The sequence below is a fragment of the Mycteria americana genome, chromosome 9, assembly GCF_035582795.1.
Source record: "Mycteria americana isolate JAX WOST 10 ecotype Jacksonville Zoo and Gardens chromosome 9, USCA_MyAme_1.0, whole genome shotgun sequence".
Lineage (NCBI taxonomy): Eukaryota > Metazoa > Chordata > Aves > Ciconiiformes > Ciconiidae > Mycteria > Mycteria americana.
Genome location: NC_134373.1, coordinates 44,429,464 through 44,457,018, shown reverse-complemented (window position 1 = coordinate 44,457,018; position 27,555 = coordinate 44,429,464). Strand labels below are relative to the sequence as shown.

General features: G+C 40.1%; 1 protein-coding gene and 1 long non-coding RNA gene across 11 annotated transcripts in view; one reads left to right on the top strand and one right to left on the bottom strand.

Moving 5' to 3' along the window:
- Positions 1 to 11,525, top strand: part of LOC142414752 (uncharacterized) — a 42,290-nt gene extending 30,765 nt beyond the window's left edge. Inside the window, exon 3 of the long non-coding RNA XR_012777205.1 lies at positions 11,411 to 11,525. This is a non-coding gene — a long non-coding RNA (uncharacterized LOC142414752). The remainder of the gene's footprint in view (positions 1 to 11,410) is intronic.
- The window catches only part of PKP4 (plakophilin 4), a 113,200-nt gene that overhangs the window by 3,224 nt on the left and 82,421 nt on the right, over positions 1 to 27,555 (bottom strand). For all 10 annotated transcript variants that reach the window (XM_075512322.1, XM_075512324.1, XM_075512328.1 and 7 more), the window contains 9 exons: positions 16,716 to 16,899; positions 15,166 to 15,283; positions 14,472 to 14,663; positions 14,153 to 14,326; positions 13,135 to 13,285; positions 10,815 to 11,010; positions 3,655 to 3,739; positions 3,430 to 3,547; positions 633 to 764 (listed from right to left, as the gene is read on the bottom strand). In XM_075512322.1, the coding sequence (XP_075368437.1) occupies positions 633 to 764; positions 3,430 to 3,547; positions 3,655 to 3,739; positions 10,815 to 11,010; positions 13,135 to 13,285; positions 14,153 to 14,326; positions 14,472 to 14,663; positions 15,166 to 15,283; positions 16,716 to 16,899 (1,350 nt within the window). The remainder of the gene's footprint in view (positions 1 to 632; positions 765 to 3,429; positions 3,548 to 3,654; positions 3,740 to 10,814; positions 11,011 to 13,134; positions 13,286 to 14,152; positions 14,327 to 14,471; positions 14,664 to 15,165; positions 15,284 to 16,715; positions 16,900 to 27,555) is intronic.

Genomic DNA, 27,555 nt, shown 5'->3' with positions numbered 1-27,555 from the left:
TATAATATAATATAATAACACAATACAGGCAAATTTTGTCCCTCAGCAGTAGTTAAATTGAAACCAAGAGGCTTTTTTGTGTTGCCTTTTTTTGTTTTACAGACTAATAACCTTTAAAACAAGGAATTTCCTTCTCTTTATTCAGTCATCTCTATTGTTTTGTGACTTGTGTCAAATAGTAAGAGGGAAAAGGGAGATCAGGGAAAAGAGGAAATCTTGGCATGATTTAATAACACATTATATTATTATAATATACAACCACCCATTATTATTTATAACATATAATAATAATAATAATAACAATAATAATAATATACACAATGTGCATAATAAAACAATTTTCTGTAACAGGATTTTAAATATAAATAAAAATTCCAAACACCTCTCACCTCCCAATATATACAAAGATCTTCTCTTATTCTGGTAATGTGTGCAATTTTAAAGAAAATAGCAGAGACAGATGAAAAACCTGCTCTGTTCCACATGCAATGAATATAATGAATAAAAATGGAAAACAACATTAAGTAGTAACAAGCCTGCTAATGCAACTGTCCATGTTATGATTGTATAAACCCCTCACATAAGGAGAATTTACATGTTCCAGTTAAAAGTTCACCTAACTGGTATCTTACCAGTATATATGTCTTTGTGTGTAATGACATCGCCTTGGTTATTATAATACTGCATAGAAGGTTGTGTTCTATCATATTCAGAGCGGGGTTCTCTAATTCCTAGTAAAGCCGGTGATGAGGACGTGCTGCCAACTGATGAAAAAAGAAAGATTATCAGTATATACAGCAAAAGCCTTTCCCAGACCTAACCTTCTCTTTACTATCTCCTCATCCCTTCCTTCCTCAAGGATTAACAAATGAGAGAGATGTGGGTAATGGACAAAACTAGTACATAGTTTTTCCTGAAGAACCCCAATAACAAAAGCTAACGACGTACCACGAGATTATAATTTTATACTTTAATGGTGAGTCACTGCTCTACAATGCTTACAACTGAAATAAGAGACACAACCCATTTCAGTTCGCATATGACATAATTTGTTTGCATTTAGAAGATGATACTCCTGCTAATGTTTATGATTTTATGTAAGTCACACTTAAACAGAATCTTTAAGTCCATCCTATTACTTGGGACAGGAGAGAAAAATTTACAGTCTGCCTCACTGAAGTGATCCATGTACCCAACTTGTATTACTGGTCTTTGATTAGCATGCAGACGTGTATCTTGGACATTTTGTGCTCCGGTTGGCTGACAACTGTTGTAAGATCATGACAACGGGTTACTTTATATTCTCATAGTGAACAGCTGAATCCCTACTGTAGTTGTAAAAAGTTTGTTCTGCTAAATCTTCCCTGTTTTACAGACACCTCAGGTTTTGTTGGCTTACACAGACTCCAGTAACACAGGAGAAAAATACTTTAAAATAACTTTTTCTAGAAATTTTGCTTCAAAATATTAATCAACGATATCTTCTTCCATTAGCTGTGTCCATTACACCGTATCTCACAATTTTGTGTTATTATGGATAGTTCAATTACTGATATTATTCTGGCATATTCATGGCTAAGAAAGCTAAATTTGGGAGTGTCATTAAAATTCTGACACGGGTCAACATAATGTGTGTCCGTGTGTTAATAATTGACTGAAACAAGAACAACCGTTATAGGCCATGTGTAACTGTTCTGCCGTGCACCTGCTGTGATCAGCAGGGCTGCTGCCGCAGTACCCTCTGTGGACATGTTCTTTGCACCAGACTTCCACCTTACTAGTTTAAGCTTGTTCATGCTCTAGAGCAGAAAAGCAGACACTTCCTATTAGGATTTTTTACTAAGCATTCTTTGAAGTACAACAGCCTCTGAATATTATGTTAGAGCTGCCCATCTTACTTTCTACTTGTAGTTCAAAGAACTGGAGTACCACAGTTGTGCTAGCGTATCTTGGGAGAGAAAGCGCTGAGATAAGAATTTCACAGTAGGTATTGGAATATCCTTTTACACTTCAGTAGAACCTGGTCAGTCCCCTAAGCCTTATTTGCTTCCTTGTCATTGCTTATTTTGAGAAGATATTTTTGGCTCTGGCAGTAGATACATAGCTTAAAAAGTCTGTGAATTCAAGGTGGTGTTTTGATGCCAGTATGTGCAACTTGGCAACTAGGTGTAAAAGTAAAAACTGCCTTCAGTATCATGTGGTTTGAGAGTGACAAAGATACTTGGTCAGGACATTCTTTTGGAATCCCAAAGGGCTGGGAGAAAACCGAACGTGGAACACAGCAAGATCAGAATAACAAAATCCTCTGGAATCGGTAACTGCAGTCTGCTGTTGTATGGCACTAGACAAAGGAATCAGTCCTTTATGTTGTACTGTGGTGGTCGAGAGGAACTCTGGGCATGAAAGATATGCTTTCTTTCCATTCTTAAGACATTATAGGTATATTTCTCATAGGAAAATAAATCCCTGGTTGGGTCCTTGTTTTGCAAGTCAACCATGTCATGAAGGAATGTGTGAGGGTTGTTACTTTTATGTAAAGAAGTAATTAAACGAGTATTTAGGAACTGGTCATTTATTTTAGCAGTCATGATAAATAGGTATTTCTTGGTATTAACAGAGATCTATTCACATAAAAATAGAAGAATAAATTGGATAAAATAAAATGCCAAATGAAGACAATATACAAGGCTTCAAGTGGGTTTTGTATCAGCCCCCTCATGAAGATCTAAATCCTAGTACTGAAGATGTTAAAGGAACAAAGGCAGGAAATAAATGAGGAGGAGTCAGAAAAGTAAGATTTTTGTATTTGTCTTGCTAATCCTAATGGGACATTACATAATTGGGAATGAAAACAGGTTCCTCACTATTGGTCTGTTGCTTTCTATGCTATCAAGTACCCATGTGCTGTGAGGCTACATCTACAATGCCAAGTCATACAGCACAGAAGGAGTGGCTTTGTAGAGGGAAATAGTAACAAAGTCTAGGTGTGTACTCTGAGGATTTTACTTAGCACCAAGTCTGACCCGGTCCCATGAACTGAATGCCCATTAGCAGCTGGAGTATAGTAGTGGTCTGGAAGCACACCACCTATTTGGTTTCATCCAAAAGGAATAGAATTCACCCACTGGGAGACTGCAGTTTGATTTGCATTAAGGAGTAAGTGGGAAGATTTGCTTGAAAGTGCTCCTTATCCAAACTAAAATACTAATGTAGAGACATCCACAAATCCTGTGGAATCTGAAGCCTGCCAACAGTAACAGCTAAGGTAGCATTCAGAGTACATGAAGTACTTACATTTAAATACCAAGGAGAGACAGCATGACCTCCATGTTTTAGACAGAATTAGTAGTAAACTGAGAGGCTATTTGAGTTAAAAAAATTGGATACCAGGTACCCCTTCAGTAAATCTCTTTACATTTCTTGACTGACCTGACTGTATGACAGGTGACATCTGTTGATTTGTTGTTGATAAAGAAGGATGTGATTTGAATCTCTCTCGCTCCAGTGTTGATACTGGTGTAATAAAATGACTTTGATTCCATCCATCCTGTGGAGTGGCAAAAAGAAAAAAAAAACATCAAAATAAATCGCTTTTCATTAAATTGGAAGTTTTTGTAGAACCATTTTCCAGTGTAGGCTAATTTTGTAATTTACCTTTTTATAAATGCTACGGAGATCTCGGTATTGCCATAATGTATTCAGTACCTGGGCAGCTGCCTTGACAACTTTCAGTGATGATCTAACAAAGTAAAGAATATCACATTATTAGAAAGCCACTTAATTCCACTTAAAAAGAACAATGTTCCTGAGCTACCTAATAGCCTAAACCTTGATGCTGTGAAGCAAGTCAGGTCATCTCTCCAGGTCTCAATAATGCATGCCTGCATTACCACAGTGTGAACACAGCTCTGTCAGCAGCCTCACCAAAAGGCCGGTGCAGAATCTGATTAAGCATGGCAATCATTTCTGTCTCCAGCCTAGAAATTTTCTCTTCAGGTCACCCACATGAGGAATACAGATAGAAGGGTTGAAATAGCTACTGTCATTGTCTGCAAGAATTAAAAACCATGAAAAGAAACATTCTATTTAGTGCATTTCATAGAAACTGAGACTACATACTTTTAAATCACTGTACAAAATTCCTAACTGTAGAAAAAGAATAAACAAATAGAAGAGAGCTTGTACTAAAAGTCTCCAGACATCCTCATAGTGAGACCTTGTTCTCAGTTCCGTGTTGCGCTACTGAAAACTTTATTGGTTGGGAAAACACTTTTCCACTCTAAAGAGCAAGGCTAGGAAAATTGCTCTAGCTATTATTAAAAATAAAATCATGCCATCTTTTTAAAGAGAAATGCTAGTAAGCTGGTAGTGGTACTGAAGTAGTGATCTGACATTAAATGCCACAGCATGACATCTGTGGTAAACATATGCCTTTTTCTGTCACTGCGAAGATTCATCCACATACAGTTTTTGAAAGACTGAAAAAAATTGCACTTGATAGTGTTAGACAATGAGTAGGCACTCTTAGTATGTTCACAAGGTTTTAAATTTGTTTAGTGTACCCTGTTGCCTCACAAATTTAAGTGCAGATGCAACTTTACATGTTGTCTCCACAGACCAATGAAGTCATATAAAGGATCATTGCATTCACACCTGCAGTTGAAATGAGTCTGTGTCCCTTGAACATATAAAGTATTATAAATTGTGGATACTCAAAGTATAGCCCAGTTCCTTTTGAGACAAAGACTGTTAAAAATGTGGTATGTTTGATTCACACTGACCAGCTTCTCTGAGAAGAGATCCTTTTTTCTCCTTTACCACCTGATCAAACACTGAGAACAGTACACAGGGCTGATAGCTTTCTGCTATCCATAGAAAGGAGATCAGTGATATCCTGGTTTATACAAGGGTCTGCTAATATGATTTGCATCAGTCATATTGCTATGGAGTACAGAGCAGCGATGCTGATCAAAGCCAGATGGGGTCCATGAGGCTGACTGTCATGGTTTAAACCCACGGTTTAACCCGTGGTGGCAACTAAGCACCACACAACTGCTCGCTTACCCTGGAAACTGGATATGTTTCCAGCCATCCAGTGGTTGCTTCCACCATTGTAAGCACATGGCGCTTGCCTTGGCGGGTTTGTGGGAGTGTGATAGAATCGATCTGCCAGGCCTCCCCATATTTATCAGCCATCGCCCTCCATACCACAGAGGCTTTAACCGCTTGGTGTGTTTGATTGCAGCGCATGTTTCACATTCATGGATAACCTGTGCAATAGTGTCCATGGTCAAGTCCACCCCTCGATGATGAGCCCATCTATATGTGGCATCTCTTCCTTGATGGCCTGAGGTGTCATGGGCCCACCGAGCTATAAATAGTTCACCCTTATGCTGCCAGCCCAGATCCACCTAAGCCACTTCAATCTTAGCAGCCTGATCCACCTGCTGCTTGTTTTGATGTTCCTCAGTGGCCCGACTCTTGGGTACGTGAGCATCTACGTGATGTACTTTTACAACCAGGTTCTCTACCTGGGCAGCAATATCTTGCCACAACGTGGCAGCCCAGATGGGTTTGCCTCTGCGGTGCCAGTTGCTCTGCTTCCATTGCTGTAACCACCCCCACGGGGCATTTGCCACCATCCATGAATCAGTATAGAGACAGAGCACTGGCTGCTTTTCTCAGTCAGCAATGTCTAAAGCCAGCTGGATGGCCCTCACCTCTGCAAACTGACTCAATTCACTGTCTCCTTCAGCAGTTTCTGTGACTTGTTGTATAGGACTCCATGCAGCAGCTTTCCATCTCCGATGTTTTCCTACAATACGACAGGACCCATCAGTGAACAGGGCGTATTGCTTCTCATTTTCTGGTAGTTTGTTGTACAGTGGGGCCTCCTCAGCACGCGTCACCTGCTCCTCCGGTGATATTCTGAAATCTTTGCCTTCTGGCCAGTCCATAATTACTTCCAAGATTCCTGGGTGACTGGGGTTTCCTATTTGAGCCCGTTGTGTGATCAGTGCAACACACTTACTCCACATAGCATCAGTTGCATGATGTGTGGAGGGGACCCTCCCTTTGAACACCCAGCCCAGCACCGGCAGTCGGGGTGCCAGGAGGAGCTGTGCTTCAGTACCAACCACTTCCAAAGCAGCTCAAACCCCTTCATATGCTGCCAATATCTGTTTTTCAGATGGAGTCTAGCGGGCCTTGGATCCTCTGTATCCCCGACTCCAAAACCCTAGGGGTCGACCTTGCGTCTCCCCTGGTGCTTTCTGCCAGAGGCTCCAGGTAGGGCCATTCTCCCCGGCTGCGGTGTAGAGCACATTTTTTACGTCTTGCCCTGCCCGGACTGGCCCAAGGGCTACTGCATGAACTGTCTCCCGTTTAATTTGTTCAAAGGCTTGGCGTTGCTCAGGGCTCCATTTGAAATTGTTCTTCTTCCGGGTCACTTGGTAGAGAGGGCTTATGATCAGACTGTAATTTGGAATGTGCATTCTCCAAAAACCCACAACACCTAAGAAAGCTTGTGTTTCGTTTTTGTGAGTTGGTGGAGACATGGCTGTTACTTTGTTGATCACATCCATTGGGATCTGACGACATCCATCTTGCCATTTTATTCCTAAAAACTGGATCTCCTGTGCAAGTCCCTTGACCTGACTTTGTTTTATGGCAAAACCAGCTTTCAGGAGCACTTGGACTATTTTCTTCCCTTTCTCAAAAACTTCTTCTGCTGTATTTCCCCACACGATAATGTCATCAATGACACTGCAGATGTTCTGGAGCTTCAGTGCAGTCTGGATCAGTCCATGGCAAATGGTGGGGCTGTGTTTCCACCCCTGGGTCAGTCAGTCCCAAGCATACTGAACTGAGTCCAAGTGAAAGCAAACTGTGGCCTGCACTCTGCTGCTAAAGGGATTGAGAAGAACACATTAGCGATATCAATTGTTGCATACCACTTGGCTGCTTTTGACTCCACTTCCTATTGAAGTTCCAGCATGTCCAGCACAGCAGCACTCAGCAGTGGCGTGACTTCATTCAGGCCATGATAGTCTATTGTCAGTCTCCACTCTCCGTTAGACTTTCACACTGGCCATATAGGACTGTTAAAGGGCGAATGAGTCTTACTGATCACTCCTTGGCTCTCCAGTCGATGAATCAGCTCATGGATGGGAATCAGGGAGTCTCGGTTGGTGCAATATTGCTGGTGCACCATTGTGGTAGCAACTGGCACCTGTTGTTCTTCAACCCTCAGCAACCCCACAACAGAAGGGTCCTCCGAAAGACCGGGCAGGATGGACAGCTGTTTAATTTCCTCCATCTCCAAGGCAGCTATACCAAAAGCCCACCGGTACCCTTTTGGGTCCTTGAAATACCCTCTCCTGAGGTAGTCTATACCAAGGATGCACGGAGCCTCTGGGCCAGTCACAATGGGGTGCTTTTGCCACTCATTCCCAGTTAGGCTCACTTCAGCCTCCAATACAGTCAGCTGTTGGGATTCCCCCTGTCACTCCAGAAATACAGATGGGTTCTGCCCCTTTATAGCTTGATGGCATTAGGGTGCACTGTGCCCTGGTGTCCACTAGAGCCTTATACTCCTGTGGGTCTCAAGTGCCAGGCCATCGAATCCACACAGTCCAGTAAACCCCGTTGTCCCTTTCCTCCACCTGGCTGGAGGCAAAGCCCCTCTAGTCCTGGTCATAGTATTCATTATCCACTTCTTGTAAATACAAGTCAGGAGCTTCTTCATTAAAATCAAGAATAAGATCAGCCCTTCTACTCTGTCTGGGGAAGTGTCCACTGGAAACTAGAGCAGCAATTTTCCTGGAAGAATCCCCTTGTGTGATTGTTTTTCCTCGCAACTCGCGTACCTGTGCCTCTAGGGTCAAAGTATGTTTTCCATCCTGCTTCCTCATGTCCTCTCTGTGGTCACGCAGGTAAAACCACAGGGTGCCCCGTGGTGTGTACCCTCTATATCCTCTCCCTTGAGCAGAAGAACACTGACTCCTAATAGCTGAGACACTGGTCCATACAGGTGGAGAGTAGGACATATCCTCTTTGAGTTGCTGGACCTCCTGGCACAGTTTCTCCACAGCCGAGACGAGGGAAGGAGAGAGACTTTCTTCGTATTGCTGGAGTTGGCCAGCCAATTCGTCCACCGTTGGTCCCTCTCCATCTTTCCAGGTCATTACTGCCAATGAGTTGGCATACAATGCTGGTGCACTCTATACAAACTTCCGCCACATGGGTTGTGTGCACTGGACTTCATCTGGATCTTTGGATAACTGCTCGTTGTTCAGGTCACCCTAAACCACCTCCAGCATGGCTAATTCCCTCAGGTACTGGATACCTTTCCCCATGGTGGTCCATTTGTCTGGGTGATACATAACTTCTTCCTTGAAGGGATATCCTTCCTTCACGCCTGATAGGAGCCGCCTCCAGAGGCTGAGGGCTTGTGCCCCTTTTCCAATCGCTTTGTCAATGCCCCCTTCCCTAGAAAGGGATCCAGCTGTTTCGCTTCCTTACCCTCTAGTTCCAGGCTACTGGCTCCGTTAGCACAGCATCGGAGCAGCCAGGTGACAATGTGCTCGCCTGGATGACGGCTGAAATCCTTTCACATATCTCGCAGCTCACTCGGGGATAGAGATCAGGTGGTTTCCATGTCGTTTATGAGTTCTTCCTCTCCCTCCGAGGAAGAGGAGGAACCCTCCCACCGAGTTCTTCCTCAGGGGGAAGCGAGGAATTCTTCCTCCTCCTCCTCCTGTTCTCGTGATGGCCCTGCTTTAGAGTAGTCTGTCTCCTCACTGTTGGGGCAGCATGTTTCTTCCTCCTGCTCCCTCTTAGGAGAAGCTTCTTCATCCCTTACTAAACGAGCTGACTTTTGCTTCCAAGATTTCTTCTTGTGTATGGGGGCAACTGATATCAGCACAGGTTGGTTCTCTGGTTCAGCTGCAGTGCCTGTTGCCAGGGTTGGAGTAGCCGCAGTATTCTTAAATAGTTGTTTAACCCTAAGCAAGACCTGACACACATTCAGGAGACACAGCAATAGGAACATGCTGGTTTGAACATCCCAAGGATATTCAAAATTCTCAAGAGCTATCGTAATTAGCCTGGAGAGGAAGGGGAAGATGGAGGAAGGTGTCTCCCCCATAGGCTGGCTCTCCGAGGAGAAAAAGTAAAAAGTGTAATTATTAATAATTTCCGATAGATGGTTCCCGAAGTACAGAGTAGACAGCAATGCTGAGTACAAATACAAGATTGATCTCACAACCAACAATTTTATCATGCCATAAGCCAGTGTTATACAATACAGCAAAGTGATAACCCTAATCCACCTCCCAGAGGTGACAGACAGCACATAAATACTGATAAACAGTATATACGGCAAGTAAGGTGTTACATAACACAACTCTGAGAACAAATACAACTCTAAGAGCCAAGTAAATCAACACTGTGACCAGCAACTACTAAGCTAATCTAATGAATGCTTATAACAAATTTGTTTTAACATGCTCCTGTCAGATCTGTCATTATCTCAACCCTTTGAGCCCCACGTTGAGCATCAAAAAGGACTGTTGTGGTTTAACCCCAGTTGGCAGCTAAGCACCACACAGCTGCTCGCTCACACCCCCCTGTCCCCCAGTGGGATGGGGGACAGAATCGGGAAAAAAAGTAAAAAGCCGTGGGTTGAGATAAAGACAGTTTAACAGGACAGCAGAGGAAGGGAAAATAATAATAATGATAAAAGAATATACAAAACAATGGATGTACAATGCAATTGCTCACCACCCGCCGACCAATGCCCAGCCCATCCCCAAGCAGCGATCGCTGCCCCCTGGCCAGCTCCCCCCAGTTTCTATACTGGGCATGACGCTGTATGGTATGGAATAGCCCTTTGGGCAGTGTGGCTCAGCTGTCCCAGCTGTGCCCCCTCCCAGCTTCCTGTGCACCCAGCAGAGCATGGGGAGCTGAAAAGCCCTTGACCAGTGTCAGCACTGCTCAGCAACAACTAAACCAGCAGTGTGGTATCACATTATTCTCATATTAAATCCAAACCACAGCACTATACCAGCTACTAGGAAGGAAATTAACTCTATCCCAGCCGAAACCAGGACACTGACTTAGTGCTGACCCTGCATGACTCAGGAGCCATTCCATGCTCCTGTTCTGTGATGCTCAGCTGTCCAGTTCTGAAAGGTTTTATTACTACTAAACACACACAATGCATGATCAAGCCCAGCGCTGAACTCGGCTAACAAAACCCCTAGGACAGGGGTTGGCACAGCCATACCCAAGTAAGTCTGCAGAGGGCCAGGTCTTCTCAATCGACACTTGCTTTGCAATCCAATTCGAGAAAATCCCACTGGCTAGGTAAACTGCTTGTTAGGCCAAGTTTTCCTTATAACCTACCAAATGGCCATGCTAGATATAATTAATAGCAATTGTGATACATCCTGACGAAGGTGCTAACATATTCTGACTTTGAAAAGCTCTAAATATTCTATTAATCTTGTAGGTGTTCAAGAGGGGACAATTTTTTTTCTTTAATACCATTTAACCTGAGTGGGACCCATTAATGTGATTACTGCATGCAACTGTAAAAGCCTCCAAAAGCATTAGGTAGAGAATACACTGCAAGAGAATGATGGTACCGACTGCCTCTTCTTTCCCAGTGTGATTCAGACTTTGTTAGCTACTCAGATCAAGACTGCAAAAGCAGATCCTTTTTTTTTTACTCAAAAAAAATTTCCCATGTTCTTAAGCATTTTAAATGGAATAGAGAAACAGGTTAGGTATGCACTTTGTTGCCTACTTGCCTGTCACCTCTTCCTTTCGTTATGTTCACCAGCTTTTCTATTCCTCCAGTGTCAGCGAGGGCTTTGGCATTTTCCATGTTTTTACTAGTGACCTCATGTAAAGCACAGCAGATTGCTGCTACAGTCTCATCAGACAATATGCTTGGACCATTGCCTCCTGGAAGTCGATTAACCAGATCTCGCATAGCATATTTACCTGTAAAAGCCCATCAACAGAACCAAGTAAAAAAATACATTTTGGTACTTAAGATTTGAAATTATAGGACTCATCACAAAATTGCATCTGAAAGCAATAAAAAGAAACACAGGATCAAAACCATGGAAACCTTCCACATATTCACATTTTACAGAGTCAAGAGAGACTAGAGATCAATTTTGAATTATTGTTTTTCCTTTTAGCTTAAAAATGTGAGAAGTTGCATTTTTGCATTAAAACAGGAGCATTTGTAAACAGGAATTATTTGGAGAAAGCAGAATCATGCAAGGAAAAAATGTTATGCTATTTATTATGATTAAAGGAGTGGTGCACATTCCTAGGCTTCATTTATGGGAGGGTTAAAGAAATGATTATAGTAACTTGGAATTTTTTCTTTCAGATGTTCTGTTCACCTTGTTTGTTACCCATAAGAGATCAGATCTCAGCTCTTTCAGATTTCAATTAGTGACTGATGCACAGGAATAATCACACTGCAGACAAAGGAAATGAACTAAAGCTAAGGTAATTTCTTTTTCCTGTTTAGGCGGTGCTGTTAATTGAATGATTAATTGATTTTATTGAAGACATGTATTTGTACATAACAGTGAATAATGAATAAGCTTTACACAAAGCCATTAGCTATCCATCTGCATAATGTTCCTGAGGGAGAAAAAATATCCAAAAAGGAATTCTGCAAACAAAAGGAACAACTTTTCTAACACACTGGAAAACTATCACCAACAATGCTGTATACAGTAGCACCCTGTCACTGCCAATCTTTAGCAAGCTCATCAACACATGTTTGCATATACCAATTTATATTGTTATTTGTTGGGACCCCCCAATCTCTTATTTTCTTCAGAGTTTAGACTACGTAAGCCTATTATTCCTGTCCCCACCAATGGCAGTAAAGCTGCATAAAATAGATTACTAGCATGGGGTAATTTATGACTCACTTCATGTCTCAAAAATATTTTATACAAAGATTAGTTTCAGAGGATATCTGGAAAGCCAATAATTTTTTCACAGTTAAAGCTTTGACAGGGAGAGGAAACAGGTGGAGGTGCATTCCTGAACTCAAAAGTTCTGCAAGGAAGGGAAAAAAAAATCCTGAAAAGAGAATATCACATTAGTATGACCTGTATATGGCTGGTGCTATAGAATTTTCTTTTTACTAATTTCTTATGTACGTGATACCTACATTGCAAGAAAACACATTCTGAACATCCAAGATGGAAAAGCTTTAGAAATATATGATAAAATTCTGCTCACCTGCATTTATTTTTTTGAGAATAATGATACTATTATCTGTATAAATAGTCATTATATACTTATTCCACTAGTCTACAACACAGAAAATGCTTCTGTAACAAAAATGACACTTTTTTAGATCATGACATATGTTAGCAGGGTTCATTTAGGCCACAGCAGTCTGAAGCTGAGGCATGTTCAACACTTGCTATGACAGACTGAGATTCCTGATCAAGGCAGGAAAAATGTTGTTTGGGGTTTTTTTTAAATGCTAGATGAGAAAGGCACAGATGAATGCTTAAAGTATTAAATATTAAAATTGACAAAAGGGAAACTAAGTTTTTCTAGCAAGCACCCTTGTTGATTACTTAATTCAGCAAAGACACGTATATACTGCTCTATATGTGGGTTTTCATGGAAATATTTTACTAGGATAGGATTTCTTCTCTCTCTCCCTACCCGATACTGTTAAATATTTACTGATGTACCGGCAGCAGAGCTGCGCTATCCTCTTAGAATATGTAAGGAACCTTGAAACCCTCTGAGAAGGTTACTGTTTAGCTCCAAGGAAGTAGAGTTGTGTTTTCCGTCATATTTTGTACTGCCAGTTTCCTGTCCAGTTTAGTTTAGCTGAGGTGACTTCCATCCATTGTAAAGAGATTGCCATGCAAGATGACTAAAGGCAAACTAAAATGTCAGTATTACTCTGAAAAGCTACTGCTGTCAAAAAGATTAATTTCTGTGACACAACTGACATGATATAGTAAAATCAAGTATGCTGTTTCTATTGGTAGAATGTCATCCTAGTATTTTTTCAATACAAGGTCTGACATGTTGGTAATCGTGCTTTCTTCAGTACAGTTCTGTACTTACCAATAAGTTCCTTATTACGAACATCTAATGCCATATTCCTTAAGGCAGTTGCCACAGATGAAACAACTCTATCATTATCCATTCTCAGCAGCTCCACAAGGATTGGTAGTCCTTTCTCTTTTCTTACAGCAGCTCGAATGTATGCCGCGAACTATAATAAAACCCCAGTTACTCACAACTCTACTACAACATTCCGATTGAAATGATCTCTTACTAGATTGTAATTCTTAAGTATGTTACGGGACATTTTCCAAAGAAAAGATGACATGCTAAATGCCTGTCTTTTCTATTATTATAAAGGATTGGCTCTTTGTTCTATTTCACTCATTCCTCTTACAAAGCAATGGTTAAAAAAGTGGCCTAACAGAGAAAATATCCTAATAGATTACAAATTAACTGAAAAGGGAACAGGGTTTTTTTTTGTTGTTGGTTTTTTTTTTTTAAAGACCATTTTTTTGTAATGCTCATAAAATGAAAAGGTCTTGGCTGTTTTTCTACAAGCAAAGGAAGCAATTAACGGGTTTTTTTAATCTCTCCATAACAAATACATGACATTAATAAAGTGTTCTCATGTGGTGCTTTAGTAACATATGGCATGCAAGGGCCACAAGCAAGAATGTATGGAAATAAGTAATACAAATAATAAAGCAAATACAAAAAATTTATTTACGCGGATCTTATTTTGACAGTACCTTCCCACCAGAACTCACAGCTAGAAGATGCCAGAAGATTATTTTGACCTAATATACACTGGGAGAAAGCTTTTTCTGTTTATTTAAAATAAATGGTACCAATTTCAAGGCCAGTTTCCATATTGCTCTTCCTGTCTACCATCATTGCTTTTCACTGTGGAAATAACATTACTGCAGCACATAAGCACTAATGATACACACTAGAGAGAAACGCTCAGATACATAATACTAGAAAATTCCATGTTCCTTCCAAACACATTCCAGTGTCTTATTAAAAAAAACCAGCTAAAATACAATGACAGGAGGAAGAGTAGGAATTCACATACCTTCCAGTTGCCCGCAGAAAGATTCTGGAGAGATCCTGCAGAGCCCTCTAGAGTAGCTGGATTGGAGCTTTCTGCTAGAAGCGTTAGGTATGGCTTTACCACAGACGGGTGCCATAGCATCTCCACCCCTTTAGGAGACTTGGAAAATCCTGGTATAGGGCCAACTCCATCCCACTGAGAAATGAACATGTATTTGTAACTACATGAAACCTGTATATTTTCATTCAACATATGATAGTTTTTCTTCAAGCTACGTACTCCCCCCCCATCATTAGCTAAACTACAGTTGATATATTTGTAATACAAAGAAAACGCAAACCTGATCCTCCTGTGAAGTTTTTTTTTTCTTCTTCTTTTTCTTCCCCCAGCAGCTTGGCTCTGAATCTTTGCTAGGTGACTCTTTTCCTAACAAGTCATCCAATTCATTGATTCCTAGCAGACGTGCCTGAGGTACCTCCAGTTCCAAACGGTAAGACAGGTTTCTCAAGGTACACACACAGTTTTCCACTGTCTGAAGCCAAACCAGAAAGATGTAATGTAATTAGTTACTTTCTTACACAGTGATAAAGCAAACCAAACAAATTAAGTACAGGTGAAAAGGCATTTGGAGCAGAAGCACTAAATTCTAATTCCGGGCCTTGGGCATTGCTTTGTCTGTTTCTCTAGGAAAATTGCAATCTCTGTCCTGATATCCTCAAATATGAAAATACTTATAACAGTAATCTCTACTATAGTGGCTTGTTTTTTAGTATTCTGAAAATGAAAAGCACAAGAGCTTATTATTATTTTATTAAAGAATGAATACTTCAACAGTAATGAAAATGAAAAGCATAGAACAACTTACACTGTATTATGCAACAGAATTTGATTGTGCATCAGTGAACTGGGGTTGGGAGAGAAGACCAGTTGAGCCAAGCACATCACAGTGCTAAATTAAACTATACAAACCCCAAAAGATCCTATCATACATACCATTTAGCACTAACAATTACTTAGGTGAAATGTGCACACACCTTGCTGTCATAATCTGATGTGTTCACACACGTGTGGATCACGTATAGCAGAGAATCAACCAGCCCTTCACAAGACCTCATCTGCTTCCGGGCTTCTTCACCTGCGGAGCTTAGATTCCTAAAGAGTTGAAATAATAAAGGAACACAGTGTATTCACAGACAGACATTCATACAATTGTTTTATTAGATAGTTTGCAGAAGTTTTTTATACAGCTGACTGATAATTGAGAAGTTAAAAGCAAACACACCATTTTGTGCAGCAACCCACCCCCAAATTCTTATAAAAGATAAATATGATTCAAAACTGCAATTTCAAAATAGCATTGACTCATTGACAAAACCAGCCAGAAGTAGAACCCCTGTCCCACAGACTTTTCCATTCCAAGTCCTCTCTGTTGTACGGGCCCAAATCTATGGTTTGTATTGCTGTAGAATAGATTGTTCAGCTTGTCTGTGTTAGAAATACCCTTTGTTGCCTCTTTTTTAAATTGGAGCCATTCAGTGATCTGTTCTGTGGTGCAGACTCGTTAACATTTGTAATAGTGCTACATAGACAGAAGTATAAATGTATAAATGAGGGTGTAGGGAAAGGAAAAGGCTGCACTGTGCTTTAGAATAAGCAGCAAAGGACACAGGCAAATATTTGCCTTCAAGGCCACCATACTGCAAAACCTGAAGCTTTGCAGACTGAAAATGGTACTGCTGCTAAAAAAATGCCACCATGCCTGTCCACAGAGGTGCTATGTCTCTAGACATCATGCTTGCACTACTATGCTAGCACAATCCTATGTTCAAAAGCAGTGTAAAACTCATAATCTTGAAAAACAATCCAATGAACAACAACAACAAAGTAGTTTATGAAAATATTCTGATGTTTAGAAGTGTTACCAGCAAATAAAAAGCAATTCCAGTTCTGTTTAAACACTATGGCCTTACTCTGCTGTTTAATGGAACACAATTTGAAATCTAATAAGTTAAAATTATAAACAAACCTACAAATGAACAGAAATAGGTCATATACTACCCCTGGCCCTTGAATTCTCTTTTCAGGTATTTTAGTTTTGCCTTTTATTATTCTGAATACGTTTTTTTCTTCTTACTGCTGTTTGAGAAATCCACAAAGGGAATAGTCAAACACTTCTTTACTGATATGTATGCACAAACAAACATAATTATTTAAATGTACACAACAATAGAGAATCACCAAATGCACCATTTTTTTCCCCAAGTAATATTCATAAGCCCTACACACAATACAAAAATTGCAGTAATTAATAGGGGAAAAGTGCAATGATCATAATTTATAAAAAAACAACCAAAATTTAACCACTAGCCATTACAGTTAGCATCTCTTGGTGACTAACTTTGTACTTTTCATATTTTTGTAATACGGAAAAAAAATCCCAAATGCAAAAGCTGCCTAAATTATAGAACCATATGTAATTTATAGAATGCAACAACTCTTTTGTCTTAAAAACTACAGTGTAAAAAGGACCTCTTCGATAACTTGATTACTCTGTAAAAGGGAGTCTTCTAGAACAGCAAATTACCTCAGGCATCCTGTAGTATTGCGTAGAACTAGGGAAGTCTGAAATTTAATTTTATGATCATCATCAAAGGAAGAACTGTTCCATCCAGAATGTGGCACTATCACAGTGTTTGTTAGTGTTGACAGAGCATCTCTAATGATTGTCATCTTTACTGTATCGCATGAAGACAAGTTCCAGAGAACCCCTTAAGAAAAGATTTCCATTGCAGTGAAGTCAGAAAAGACTTGGCAAACGAATAAAAAGCAACATTAACAACTTAAAAAGACATCACATTAAACAGGAGAAAGATAATTTACCTATGCAAAACCAAAAGAAATATAATTAGTCTGCAATGTAACTTTAATATTATTCCAACATTATTGGTCAATAAGTGGTCAAAGCTGCCATTAAAAGATTCACTTTACAGACGGAAATAAATATTTCTAAACTTCCAATTATAATGTAATCATCAGCCTTCACTCTAGCTGCCTGGCTGCTGCGTAAGCTCTTTGATGAAAGAGTTGGAATGCGAGATGATAATCAGAATAACCCTAACAGATCAGCAGCTAGGTCTCCCACAATACCGAGAAGGAAAACATGCATATCAGTGAATAAATACTCTTCGCCTTTCTTAAGGAAAAATACTCAGCAGAAACACACACTGACTGACAGGAGATGTTTCCTTCTTTCTTTCCTGAGGTACAGCTCATTCTGCTACCTGAGAGGAGAGGGGGAGGTCCCCACTGCACTAGAGGAGTCTAGAGGAATATTCCCTACAAGCACACAAACTCAACACCTCATTTGCAAAACACCTTTCCATCTTGCTGAAACATATGTGCTTTGAGCTCACTATGTCTTTCTAATGTTAATATCTTTCTTAGATATCTAAATATCATTCCCATACTGACTACCTGTAATGAAGAAAAATCTGTCTTTTTTTGTAGTATGCCAGGCAACATGCCAAATCAATGCAGGCTGGTATAAACATGTGATCACAGACACTTCTGTTCCTAAAGAGGTCACTAATGAATTTGCCAGATTAATTCAGCACAAAACTTCATATAAAACAAAAAATGAAAGTCCTTTAGTCATTTACTGCTAACTAGAGTTTTATTGATGTCTGTCATTTATATGCACATTTGTAGGCATGCATGCACAATCACTGCAGCTGGAATGGAGTGTGGTACCAGTGACACTGCTTCCCAAGTGTACCCGGCAGGCACGGCACCCTATGCTACTAGCTGGTTCCTCTCCCAGAGGAGAATTCCAGTGTAGAAGGAAAGGTGTGAATATTTACATCAACAGAAAAAATATCTCTGAAGAAAGCAGCTGCTGGTAACCTCCTTCCGGTAACTGTTCACAGGGTCATTACAACTATGGGTGACCATCAGCAGTAAGCTCCTGACTTACAGAGGTTATGTGGAGGAGATCACTACTGGAACTGTCACTGCTCTGTTCAGAGAAACGTGTCACGCTTTGTACTTCCGACAACGGTACAGCCTTCAGGGGAAGGGCAGCTAAAACCAGGCAGCTAAATCTCAGAAATAAAAATGCTCCTTACAGATGCCATTGAAACTGCATGCCCTCTGTGAGTGTGTAACCTGATCCCTAGTGGTATTTTCATTTGTTGCCTCATTAGTTCTAGCCAGTCGGCAGTCTGAGATGAGAAGGCATATTTATCAGAAGAGATAAGGCATTTTTCTGAACTCTTCATCCTATTCAAAAAAAGGCATGAACATCTGACCTCCAAAGGGTGAGTCTTCAACAACCCTGTAAGAAAGAGGTTTGGGAGAGGGAAGAAACAGATCGTTATCCTGATTTATATGAAACTTGGAGATTAAAGTTATACACTACTTCTTAAAAAGGAACATAGAAGAGATTTGGCAATATTCTTGAGAGAGAGATTGTTTACACTGGAAATCTCTACAACTTTGCACGCAGAAGTTAACAGCTAAAAGAAAGGTCACGAGCAAAAATGAAGTGAGAAGAAACCAAATCTATGGACATCATGGCTGAAAGATCATCAGTGTTTTACAAACATGAGGTCTTGTGAAAAAAATTCTGAAAAAATGACAAAGAAGGTAGATTGGCAGATGGGTGGTAGCCATTAAAGAATTTTCAGTAAAGGCCCCAAGTGTGTGACGTGACGTGACTCTAGATCAGGCAGAACCTGGAAAGCCAGTATCCAAAAAGGAGGAATGCAAGATGAACAATGGAGGAGGGGGGATATGTTTTGTTGGTGTCCCCCCCAATGATAAACATGGGGAGAATGGCCTGCGCTGATATTACTGCTTTGTTGCATTGTATGCCTGGGATATTAGATAATTAAGTGCAGAGCTGAATATACAAGAGCTAATGTAAAAATCCTACAGAAATTTTCTTCCTGGAAACTACAGCAAGAAGTCTAGAGTATTTTACATTCACCTGTTAGCCAAATGAAACTGCTACCAATCTTTTATCCTCAGGCAGAATTCTAGAGTTCCCTACCCTGCAGAGTCTTCTTACATGACATTCAGATAGAAAAGTATGAGATCTGCCATAAATTATCAGCAGAACTGTATATATGCTAAACACAGCATTTAATCATCTTTTTCATCATGAAACACAGCTTAAAGTTAATCTAAATTCTCACCAGGTACTCATCTTACTCTAAATATTTTCCACACATACAGTATTTTACTAATTGTAAAGTAGTATAGCTGTGTACACTCAGCAAAAAACATTAAACAGCATTTCCACAATAGCCCAATAAAATTGCTACTATAAACCATACGGTTTTCAGTTTGACTAGATGTTGAACATTTAGTTTCCTCATAAATAAATTAGGGGGGGGACAAGACAGTTAATGTTACAAGACTTAACAAAACAAAAAATTTATAAGACAGCAAAAGTTTTTTAATACAGCCACACAAAAATAAGAAAAATCTTTGCCTGAAACATCCTGTCTTTTTCTCTTCAGTAAAACAATTAAGGGGGGCTCCATGGGGGAATATATACATGAGGAGATTTATGACTGCCTTGATTTCTAGTTATGACACAGGCAGCCAAAGTGCTTAATGGGTCATACAGTGGTTCCTAGAGATTCTTATCTCTGTGGTTTAGCTCGCACACAAAGGTAACTTGAATATTTGGATGAAGATTATGGTTGCTAACTTGGCTGTCCTTGAATAATGCAACTTTCTTCAGCAGCTCACCTACCTAGGAAACAGACTTTTTGCCCATTAGGCGAAGATTGTACGATGAACTCTTGCAAGAGCCAAAACACCCTCACAAACCTTTCAGCTGCCTTTTCTAAATCCAAGGCGTATTTATTTGACTGCGATTGCTTCAATGGAAAGCAGAATGAGCCCAAGCTTTGAGATGGGACTGTTTTGATCATCTCCTCACACTGACTTCACCAAAGATAGCTAAAAAACTTTTAAACTCTAAAGTCTCAATTTGTTGGAATCTAAACTAGGATATCTATCTTTTTAAATGCAAAGAAACCACATAATGATGGAGTTAGAAACAGTTTACAGACAATTCTCCTGGCTGCATCATTGCTGAAGAATCCAGGTGTGGTTTCACTCAACCAAATGGCTTTTGAGCTGTGGAACCCAAGTTACAAGTGAGACAGATATAAGGACAACTTTCAAGTTTGTCATATTGTTTTAACAGTGGCATTAGCTGGATAACAGCTGGAGAACAGCCCTGCAGAAAGGGATCTGGGGGTGCTGGTTGGCAGCAGGCTCAATAGGAGCCAGCAGTGAGCCCTGGCAGCCAAGAGGGCAAACCACATCCTGGGGTGCATCAAACACAGCAAAACCAGCCGGTCAAGAGAGGGGACTATCCCACTGAATAGTGTTGGTGCAGCCTCACCGTGAGTGCTGTGTGCAGTTCTGGGCCCCACCATTTAAGAATGATGTGAAGGTCCTTGAACGCATCCAGAGGAGGGCAACAAAGCGGGTGACAGAGCTGGAAGGCATGTCCTGTGAGGAGCGGCTAAGGACTCTGGGTTTGTCTGTTTGGAGAAAAGGAGGCTGAGGGGTGACCTCATTGCTCTCTACAGCTTCCTGAGGAGGGCATGTGGAGACAGAGGTGCTGAGCTCTTCTCCCTGGGATCCAGTGATAGGACTCCTGGGAATGGCTCAAAGCTGCATCAAGGGAGGTTCAGACTTGACATTCAGAAGCATTTCTTTACCGAGAGGGTGGTCAAACACTGGAACAGGCTTTGTAGAGAGGTGGTTGATGCCCCAAGCCCGTCAGTGTTTAAGAGGCATTTGGACAACGCCCTTAATACCATGCTTTAACTTGGTCAGCTCTGAATTGGTCAGGCAGTTGGACTAGATGATCGTTGTAGGTCCCTTCCAACTGAAGTAGTCTATCCTGTTCTATCAGGGATGTGCCTGCATGTGTTATACAGTTAAGTCATTGATTCCCTGGATGGGGCAATGGACTGACTTGTATTAGCTGAACTCCTAGCCACCTTACAACCGAGCTTTTGACTCATTGGTGCAGATGGGAATTTCTGGACTGTCCTGAAGTCTCCCCCAGTCAGCTCCTGCTGTGCCTAGATCATTTTTTGTGTTTTAATGTATCGATTAACATCATGGGTGAAGAATCTGGTTATTCCAGAGACTGCCCTATGCTAGTCCTGTTACAGAGTTGGCTAAATAGTATATATAAAAGACACTTGTAAATAGTCCAGAGAAACGGCATCTGCAAAAACAGTAATTTAAGACAGTTTCCTGAATACAACTAAACTACATACCAAACATCTCCTAGCTCTCTTATGACGATCAATAGCAATGGATCATGCATACACTGGAGAGATCTCATAGGACCATGCAACAGGTGGATATGAGAATTCAGGAGAACAGCAGTCTGGGGAGTCTCAGCTGATGCAGCTAAAGACACTGTTGCAAGGACCCTTGCAATACAGACTCCTGTCACCATCTGGAAGTGACAAAGCATTGTGTTCAAGTAATCTGCTTCCCCGGGTGTTACCATATGCCAAGACCCCCAAAAGCTAGGTTGTTGTTTCTTTTTTTTTTTTTTTTTTTTTTTTTTTTTTTTTAAAAAAACACACTGTCTGTGAATGTCCATACAGGAAGCAAATGTTGCACCGTGCCTGTGCTGTCTCTTCTTATTCCTCTTAGCTGTCCCACTGACACTGCATGAGCAGCAGTCTGCTGTGACTCTCATTCCTTCCTCTGCCTGCTACATCTTGCCATCAACAACCTCTTCCCGCCTGATCCAGTCTTCTGAAAAGGCATTGGATATGCAACCAAGAACAAATAAACCAAACCTACTGTCTGTTTCAACAGAAACTTTTGAAGATTTCAAAGAACACATGCCCAGCTGCTTCCTTTATTCTTATTCTTCATACCACCTGTTTATTATACTCATCTTGGTGTTCGGGTATCCTCTTCCCACAGTTCCTGATCCTCACCAAATGACGACAGAAATCTGACAGCCAATCTTAGAGTTGCTCTTTTCCCCTTCCCATCTCTGGGCTCTTAAATCTAATTTTTTCCAGTCTAGCACAAGACAGTAAACCTCCAACTCTTACTTGTTAGATTTGTTTCTCCTGCTCTCCTCCACTTTATGTGCTCTCAATAGCTAACTGAGGAGTGAGTGAGTCTTCTCCAATACAAGCAGCACTTGCTTTTAGCAGTAAGAGTTTACCTCCTGACAAAACTGAAGGGGTTTCTGGCACCTCTGAAGGACATACCATTTGAACTTTCCCATCAACAGTCATGAGGTAGCAGATCGGAATAGATACATACAGACAGAGCTCTGCTGCAGCAGATCACAGACCCTCTGACCACACAACCTTTATTCTTCTGGAATCGTACCTAACCCATTCAGTGTCCCCAATATTTTTAGACTTCCTGTGTGACAGAATACCTGCTCAATTTTTTTGCTTGTAACTGGACTTCTTACTTGTACCCACTGTCTGGTTACTTTTAAAATCACCTGCTATTTCAACAGATATATTACTTCTGTGAAAATTATACATTTCCTTCCAATAGTTTAACACAGAACAAAATAATAAATTAATCTGTAAACAGCAAAAAGCAGACTATCTCATTCACAGTCTGATAATCCTGAGGAACTGAAGAGGAAAAATCTACAGCAATGGATACTTCACCGCTGAAGTGTTCAGAGATTCTCGATACTTTTAATACCACCACAGACCCATTTTAGAGCCACGTTAAAAGTATTACTTATGACTTTTAACTCCAGCTCCCCTACAGCAAGACTTCCAGTAACAAAAGAGAATTGATTACAAACTGGGAAATAAAAAAAACAATTAAAAAAAAAGTACCCTTTAAAGTTGTTGTGTAGGGCTTTTTTGTAAAAGTTTTGAGTGATTCTCAAAAATTGTTTATGGCTTCACCAAACTTTGTATTGCATTACATTTACACACTCAAAAGAAGCTGAAGTTTACTTGTTCTTCAGGTTTAACTGTTCAATTACATAAAGCAAGCTATTTCAAATACATATCCAACTTCATACCATAAATCTCTCCTGTGACCATATGTCCTTGCTAAAGAAAAGTACTTCATGGGTAACTAACAGTGAGAAATCTAAACGCTGCACTGGCCTATAGTTTTAAGTTTTTGAAACCGTATTTCATGCAATTTGTGATGCAAACTAGAAATTAGATCTCACCTAAACCTCCTCCCCGCCCCCCAAACATTTGTTGTTAAAGCAAGTTATGCAAGAGAAGAATTCTATTTTGAGTCTCAGACTACTATTAGTTACCTAACACATACGGGAAAATAGCATGCTCAATTCTATGTGACCTAACTTTGAAAATATTACTGTATGGTTATTCACATAGAGATAAATCTCTCAGCCTTGCTAAGTATGACTGCCTCTAAATATTTACTGGCTAACCTATAGCTTGTGAAAACCTGGAGCAGTTGGGTGCTGTCTGAAATGCCAAGGCAACAAAAGATGATATACTACATACCCAGGCATTGTTGGACCAATGCAGTTAGCCACAGCAGCGCTCACTAGACCCATAAGGGATGTGGCATACACCACCCTACCTTGCCTTCAGAGGAACACTGTAATTCAGATGCTTGCTAAGAAATTGGAAGAGAATAGCCAGAAGCATCTTTTTTTCATATGTGGGCACAATGGCACAGACTGAAAAGACCAGCTAGAGGACCTCCCTAAACTCGATCCCTCCAAGAAGCCTGTTAAACTTTCACAGATATTAACTTGTCTGTGAGGATTAGCCTAGGAGTGTTCGAAGAGCAAATCACTAGAGTTCCACTGAGTAACTATGTCAAAACTTGCCCAGAAGCTGGACTCTCAAGGACGTAGCTTGATTAAATGATGAATGTTTTATTACCCCTGTGTTCATTATGTGAAGGCAAAAGCTCTCACCAGAACACTCTGTTTCTTAATTTGGGAGAAGTCTTCAGCTATTTATTTTACAAAGTAGAACTGTATATTACACAGCCCTTTAGTCTTCATGTTAAAAATGAGAATACAATCTGATTATTTGTAGAGTGCTTATTTTAAGATAATTGGGACCAAATTTAGTGCTTATTAGAATTAAACCCTGAACGCAAAGGCAGTTATAATATGGGAAGTTTCCATTCAAAGATAAGGAAAATGGTGGTAGGAGCTGGTACAATGCTGTATTAAGGCAAGGTCTAAGAGACTTCTGGGATTACAGTATAATTTTGTATGTCATTCAAATAACAGCGCCTTTTTATTCCTCATTGTTGTGGAGGTACACTTAAAAACAAGTATTTTACTGTTACAGAATCATCTGCCAAAGTCCAAAGAGACAGTCTAAAACCATAGAGGTAGAGGATGAATTTCCAAAAAATTATTTTTCAACAGCTATTAGCTGCAACTTCCATCATTCTGGAAGACTGGTGAACATTCCATTCACAAACAACTCTGTGTAGCAAGGGGAGTGCTAAGTCCATTTACATACCTAAGCAGATCTCTACTGTCCCTAGCACCTCTGGGTTTGGAAGGAGAGGAACTTCTGCTTGCTATTCAGGTTACACTTCAGTTTGTGCATAATTAACTGATTGCTTCAGCTCACCTCATGCTTCTTGCTTAGTCTGTGAATGTACTATAAAATACAGCAGAAAAATCACAAACCACTATTAGTGCTTGACATTGCCTAGAGGTGAGGAAAACCTGAGCAGAGAAGGCTAAAGTTCAAAAGATGCATTACCAAGCATGGATAATTCTTAATAGAGGAAGGAAATTGGCAGTAAGAGCACGGGGGGGTGGGGGGGTGGGGGGGGGTGGATGGGGGGATTAAGTAAGCTTTGCAGGAGAGTTTAAAATGCTATATGAAAAAGCTGCTGTAGTTCTTATGAAAAGTGGGTCCTTTTGTTTTCTTTTTTTGATCAGGGATTGCCTGCCTTATTTTTCCCTGAAATTCTGACCCTTACAGCCCTCAGAGATGACCATGCTAAAATAACATTTCTGTGAACATTGTCCAAAATAATCCTACTCAGGAAATTAAAATAAGTAGCATGATAAAGTTCAGAGCCTTATCTACATGAAAATTTGCAGTTGCTATCATTGACAAAAATGCTTTGGTATTAGCAATGGTTGGACATTTTTGTCATAAAATTTATTTTAGACAAAACAGAGAATTTACCTTGATGTTTGCATCTAAAGTGGCAAGGAACACAAACCTTTAACAAACACAAATACCCATCTCCAGAGTTTTAGCCAGTCATTTAAATTGATTAGATCATAAGAATAAAAATGAAAACAACATTTAAGGAATATGTCTGCCTTCTTAAAAATGAAGAAACTTTCCAGGTCATATTTAATATTACCTAGTATAGAAAAAACCTAGGTGTCTGGCTCTTGAATGAAATATTCTAGCATAAGTATTAAAAAATAATGAAAACATGTAAGCCTGATTTAATTGTAGATAAAATTTTTTTAAATAGCCGAGATGTATGTACAAGATGTAATAAAATACAAGCACTCATATCGAGCTATGTAAACTACTTTGATGAGCCTCAATGTGTTTTCCTCTAAAGAGGCTGAATGGGAGAGGAAAAAAAAATAGTTCAAGATCATGTGGGAAGATGAAAGCAGAATAAAAATGCCCAACAGGTTATTCAGAGGTACAATTTAAGTTTAAAGATGTAGATATACATCTTCTATAAGATCGGGTCCCAACAAAGTCAATATAAAAATCCTAATAGCTTTAATAAAAGAATCTTGATGGAAAGTGTATGGGTTTATGCACTAGATCTTAAAATTAGCAAAATTTAGGGACTATACATTGGAGTACTGACAGAGTCAGATGAGTCCTTTAAGTTAGTTAACAGAAGTTACTAACTGAAGGTATTTTTGAGCCTCCTCATCTTTTTCCTGTCCTGTCCTGAAACAATTTTTTAGAATTGATGTAACAGCACAAATCAGGGTGTTGGACAAATATGTGTCACACAGGTTGTGGACAATCTGCCCTATGGGACCCTGCTCATGCAGGGTGGACAAGATGACCTCCAGAGGTCCCTTCCAACCTCAACTATTCTGTGATTCCATGAAAACAGAAGCCTGAAGTTCTGCATAAGAGGACTCTCAAAGAAGAAACACTTAAACCAGTAAAAAGTATTGAATTATACAGCCTCCTAAAGCAGATCAGAGGGATTGTTCTTTGACCCCATCTGTCATCTTCCTTGGCATAACAATACTTGCTGACAGCAGATCTAGCGATTGGTATTTACGGGGCTTTGAAGTTGTTTTGGACCTCGGATAAATAAATAGAAGATGCAACAAGGGACAGGACCAGCTAGTGGTAGCTGATAAAAGTACGTGGAAGTAACAATAACCTTGTAAATGGGACACAACAACAAAACATAACCCTCCAAACATAATAACATGAATGAAGGTGAGGACTACTGATACAAGGACAAGGTATTTGAGGTTTGCCTTATGGATGCAGAACAGAGTTCTGTTTTAACACCATCAGCTTCACAATAGATCTCATGTTTGAAATTAATGCATGCAGATAGGGTGAGGAAAGCAAAGGTACTCTATGCTCTAAAAATGATGGCAACTAGAAATAGTACTGGTAGGTGTTTTGAGGATATTTTCCACATAGATTTGGGACAGACATTAACACTTGCAAACGAAAAAAACAGAAAAGCCTTGCCCATAAACTTCTGGTTTTCCAGACTGAAACCCCTGCTACTTAGAAAATAAAGAGAGAAGAAATCCTTAATAATTTAGATCCCATCCTTGAACCTGACAAGCTTTGGTTAAAGCCAAATGATCTTGACTATCTAACGTAAACTGTGGTCCAGCAAAACAAATAGAAAATAGGATAATCTGGAAGATTTTTCTGAGGAACTGACTATAGAAGTGAGTGCTTAAAAAGAGCAGAGATGAACCAAACTGAAGAAACACATATACATAATAGTGCAGCAGAGAGAGTCTGGTTTAACAGTTTTCTCCTGAAAATTTGAAAGAATCAGCTTTTTGTTCTCAAGGTCCTGGGTCTCTGGCTCTAAGATGCTGGTCAAACTGTTCCAGTACACCTTTAACAATAGAAATTGATGATGTTCCTTCCTCATGTAGAAGACACTTTACAAGCACTTGAAATTTCTACAAACTGTAACAGAGCAGAAACAGACACAGAAATCTAAACCACTAAGTTTCAGTGACTGAGGTTTGGTGGGGGCATTTCCCCCTCCCCCCAAGGATTAAAAAAATATTTAGAGAATAATGGAGAAAAGGATTCTTCCTTCCCAAGAAGGAAATTACTATTAAAAGGAAAAAGGACAAGACTCTGGAGTAATACAGTCCTCTTTTCAGTCTTCATGTTTTTGTATCACTTTACTCGGAACATATCTGGAGGTTCAAAGATCTG